General features: G+C 48.1%; 1 protein-coding gene across 1 annotated transcript in view; it reads right to left on the reverse strand.

Annotated features, from left to right (window-relative positions):
• The window catches only part of LOC135821559 (uncharacterized), a gene marked incomplete at its 3' end in the record, with an annotated part of 24149 nt that overhangs the window by 9963 nt on the left and 9186 nt on the right, over positions 1 to 5000 (reverse strand). The window contains exons 8-12 of the mRNA XM_065334558.1: positions 4024 to 4119; positions 3370 to 3444; positions 2637 to 2737; positions 1271 to 1456; positions 675 to 743 (exon numbers count right to left, since the gene is read on the reverse strand). Coding sequence (XP_065190630.1) covers positions 675 to 743; positions 1271 to 1456; positions 2637 to 2737; positions 3370 to 3444; positions 4024 to 4119 — 527 coding nt within the window. The remainder of the gene's footprint in view (positions 1 to 674; positions 744 to 1270; positions 1457 to 2636; positions 2738 to 3369; positions 3445 to 4023; positions 4120 to 5000) is intronic.

Genomic DNA, 5000 nt, shown 5'->3' on the forward strand with positions numbered 1-5000 from the left:
TCCTTAGAGTATGGTCGCAGTTGTGAAGCTTGGGAATGTTGACCAAACATCGTTCTTCATCACCAGAAAATTCAAAAAACTAAGATCTTCAAATGCAGAGAATTTGAATACTAATCACACGTGACGTCATCAAAACCATCAAAAGAGGAGACAAACTTGGCCCTCCCTGGCTTCATATATCGACTTTTTGGGTCTAGTTTTCGCGATTCCCCATTCCTTGGGGGCCATATAAGGCCCCCATTAAGGGAACACACCACCGAAAATATTCCCGGAGTGCCCCTTTAAGTGGATTTGAACTTCCTATTCTTTGACTCTCCGACCTCAAATGTAGTGAGAAAGAATTGCACAGGTCACACATTGCAGAAGTACAGTTGTTTTCACGGAGTGTACAACTCTACATGTGAGACACAGAGAAGGCTAGGGTAACAGTAAAGTGTCAGCTTTGGGATGAATGGAGTGTAAGCAGGGGTGTCGGAAGGTATTCGACATTGGTGCGGCCGCATGAGTAGGTGGGGATCCGGGGGTCCTCCCCCGTAAAAATGCTAGGGAAATGGGCCCAAATAGCCCAGATTTCATTGCCTCAAAAGTCACAAGATGAAATTATTGGTGGGGCTTTGGCCGGACCTGCCGCACCGGTTTCGACGCCCCTGTGTAAGCCCCTAGACTGTCCTTACCCTCGTTCAGAGCAGTACTGATAGAATTTCTTACACGTGGCCTGCAACAGGCGCAGACCTCCTAGATAGCTGCAGCGCAAACATACACAGGTAACAGTACAAACTAAAGTATTAGCTGGAGTAGAGCATGCCCACGCACCCACCCACCCATCCATCCATCCACCCACCCACCCACCCACCCACCCACCCATCCATCCATCCATCCATCCACCCACCCACCCACCCACCCACCCATCCATCCATCCATCCATCCATCCACCCACCCACCCACCCACCCATCCATCCATCCATCCATCCATCCATCCATCCATCCATCCATCCATCCATCCACCCACCCTCCTCCTCCTTCGCCCACCACCACAATTGACTGTGTGTCCCCAAACGGGCGACTTCAAGGCTTTGGGACGTGGCATGAGGCACTGCGAACGGGAACAGGCTGTTTTACTGTTTTTTTTTGTGGCTTTTACAAAGCGACGGAGGTGCAGCTATGCTCTCCCCCCCCCCCCCCCCCCACACACACACACGCGCGTGCACGCACACATACACAAAACCTGTAGACTAAAAAGCCAACATCTATGGACGCAGATGGTACGTACCCTTCTTTGCGGCTAATCCCGTGAAGGTCCGCCAGACTGCCAAACTCGGTCGGGTCGTTGAGCGGGTGCGGCACCAGTATCAGCTTGTCGCTGGCCTTGATCGTCACGTCCGCCCAGAAGTTGGCAATGGACATGGATATTGTCTTGCCATGGAAACCATCGCTAGGGTTACCGACCAGACCAATCCTGGACCACAGGGAGAGTCGAGAAAAAAATCAAATAGGTCAGGAATTTGAAACTCGGATGTTGAGCCAATAATAAAATGTAGAAAGGAAAGGTGGAGTCCACCTTTCCTTCGTACATTAAATTTTATGACAGTACTGTCGAGGACAGTGCCAGTGGGGGTCAACTACTCGTATCCACATGTCCCTTTCCTTTCTAAATACAGTAAAACCAAGAGTCCATGACCCCCAGAGTGTGCAACGCCACATAAACGTCTGTCACGACTGGTTTTCAACATTACGTCATTTTCATGTAGCTGCGCGTGCAGGCCGCGACATTCGCGACATGAAAATGTACATGAAAATGACGTAATGTTAAAACGAGTCGTGACAAGACCCTATCGCGCGTTGCACACTCTGGGGGTTATGGACTCTTGGTAAAACCTGTGACTAACGACCAATTCTTTGGGCCAGAGAAGGCGGTCTTTAGTGGCAGGTGGTCCTTAGGTAGAGGTTTGTACCGCACAACCATAATATGAATGTGACACCGTCCGTGCCTGGCGAAGTGGTCTGTAGTACCAGGCTGGTCGCTAGCCACTGTGGTCTTTAGTTACAGGTTTTACTGTAGGTCAAGAACATTCGGAGATACTACGGAGTTTTAGCAAGAGGAATTTCGCGGCCGAGTTCTTATTCCCATGAAAGTCGAACTCAGTAACGGAATTTGAATTGTGGTAAGGATAAGCAAACAGAATTTACGTTTGCATGACGTGGGCAAGTCGTACATGTGCACAGACAGTACAACGCATGGTGAAACCTGTCAAGGCGACCACTTTCATAAGCCGACCACCTGTCCCAGAAAACCGATCCAACATGGACCGAGAGCTGCTATTTCCAGTCAAATGACCCAGGATAAGGAGACCACCTGGTAACAGAGACCACATTTTGAAAGTCCCTTGAACGGTCGGCTTAGAGAGGTTTCGCTGTGCTACGCTACACGAATACGCGACTCGTGTTCGGACTGCTTTTCCGAAGCGAAAGTTTGGGAATTCGAATTCCAGTTCGCGAACTCGAATGCGAAATTCATGGTGCTAAAGTTAAAATCTTTGCTATGAAACTCCTGGTCAGTCAAATATGGGTTGCCTTTGCCATACTTGGTGTTAACTTGAACTACTTCGTACAAATAACAAGCCAGATGGTCTACATACCTTGCATACGAACGTTTTGTGATTGGTCTAGTCAAGCGCCGCAGCTCATCAGGGTTTGCTCCGGAGTAGACTGCTACCCACTTTTCGTAGTCGGATAAGCCCTGGGTATATCAAAGCACACACGCACACACACACACACACACACACACGCACAGATTCTATAACAAGAAGCCATATCAAAAAACAATGTGAAGTAGATCAACATCGATATAACTAGTTACACAGAACAGTGACAGACAGCAGAGACAGCAACAAGATATATTCCAGTTGGAAAACACCATCGGCTATTCACGGCAGCATTGTGCACCACAGCAGAGCTCCTGTGGGCTGCACACCCCACAATGTAACGGAGGTTGAAGGACAATGATCACAGGACACCGCAAGCCAGGCGGAACCGGTCCGCTTGGTCAGGCCATGGCCGGACCAACTTTTTTGGCCATCAGTGCATGTGTTTACTGCTGAGGAGGTCAAGTGCATACCCTCCATATCATACAGAAAGTATGAAAGACTATGGTAAGGCCTGACCAAGTAAAAACTGCTTCCTCCTGTCTTGAATTCACAGTAATGGCAGTTAGAGTTGCTCAACTGTCATGTTCCCCGATTACGTCTGTCCCCATTCTCAGGTCGCAGTCATAATGAGCGGTTTTTTTAGTGGAAAGTCCAATAGGATTGTATGTGGTTGATTGTGGTGGTGGTGGTGGTGGGGGGGGGGGATAAGGCAGGTTACACTTACGACATCCTGGCCAATCAGTTGGAAACCACCAGGTAGCTTCATACCATACACTGATTCCCTTGATACCAGCCATCTCTAAACAGCGGGAGGAGAGAGAAAGGGAGAGGGAGAGAGAGAGAGAGAGAGAGAGAGAGAGAGAGAGAGACACACACACACACACACACACACACACACACACACACACAAACACACACACACACACACACACACAGAAAGGTCCTGAAATGATGTGGCACTTGTTTCAGACAGGTGGCAATAAAAGACCGGCCCCAGTTTCAGAGAATACGGTATCCATTTATTTACCACATGTGGCATTGATTAGCTTCCTTACTGAATGTGCACAAGTTCGTTATCAACACACTCAGGAAAAGGAGCCGGCATGTACTGATGAATACCTCGTGCTCTCCAAGAGAAGTCTGCTGATTACCAGTATCCATGGTGACAGTCATGTGACACGCGACGAAGCATCACTACGCGCCCAATAAGCTAAAAGTGAAAGGTTGGGAATAGACAGAGAGTGAGCAGCTTCTCCCTATTCTCTGCTTGACACTGCAATCCATCAAAGACATCCACCATAGCTTCTGGATGAGGCATTATGCAAAACACAACCCCTTCACACCTGAGCTCTCCTTCAGCGAGTGACATACCACTAACCATGAACTTGCCAAACACACGTTCGTTGACATCAGGGAACTCCTCTAAGTAGTGGTCCAGTAACTCCAAGGAGTGCTGTCGAAAGCAGTAGAAAACCTGAAGAAACACATTGACAATACACAACGCACATACACACACAGACACAGACAGACACCCACACAAACAACATACACATCCGTTTCAGGCTCGGCTGCTTGAAGCTGTTATGTTGTAACTGCCACCTTTGTTGGTTCCAGGGTTCATAATTTCATATACTTTTGTTGCAACTGGCTTTCTCTACCTGCTCCCGGTTCCGTGCCATCTCCACACTTGTACAAAGGGACGACGATAACTACATTTAGGAAGACTGTTTATTACAAGACGACGACGGAAACACAAGTAGACATGACGAACTCAAGACGAAGACATGATGAATTCAAGACGAAGACTGCTTTTCACACCACAGCAACACGCGCATGCACCAACATGACGTACACACGACGTACACAAAATAACGTACTACAACACTTTCTATTCGATACATTTTCTAACTGAGTACGAAACGGATGCCACGCTGTTTTTTTCTTCGGAAATTCACGGCCTTCCAAGCATCGCCCTATCATACAGTCAGACCTCGTTTATCCGGTCCTCGTTTATCCGGATCCCTCGCCATCCGGAAGAAAATCGCTGGTTACCGATGTGCAGCATATGTTATGCATACAACATAACCGGACCTCGCGATCCGCATACCGGTGCATGATTTTGTGTACAAACTGGTTGAAATGTGTACAAAAAGCTTCTTCGTATCCGGTTGCATGTGCCTTGCAGAAGCTAGAATCAGGGAGTTGTACAGGCAAATGAGGTCCTTGACCTGCTGGGTGCATGTGGACAGCACTCAGTTGCATGCACTTGTCATTTTTCAAGCTTGTTTTACATACTGTGCACGCTAGTTGTACTGCATAGGACCCGTCTACATGTATGTACGATGTCACTGCTTT

Source organism: Sycon ciliatum, chromosome 7 (genome assembly GCF_964019385.1).
Source record: "Sycon ciliatum chromosome 7, ocSycCili1.1, whole genome shotgun sequence".
In the NCBI taxonomy this organism is placed as follows: domain Eukaryota; kingdom Metazoa; phylum Porifera; class Calcarea; order Leucosolenida; family Sycettidae; genus Sycon; species Sycon ciliatum.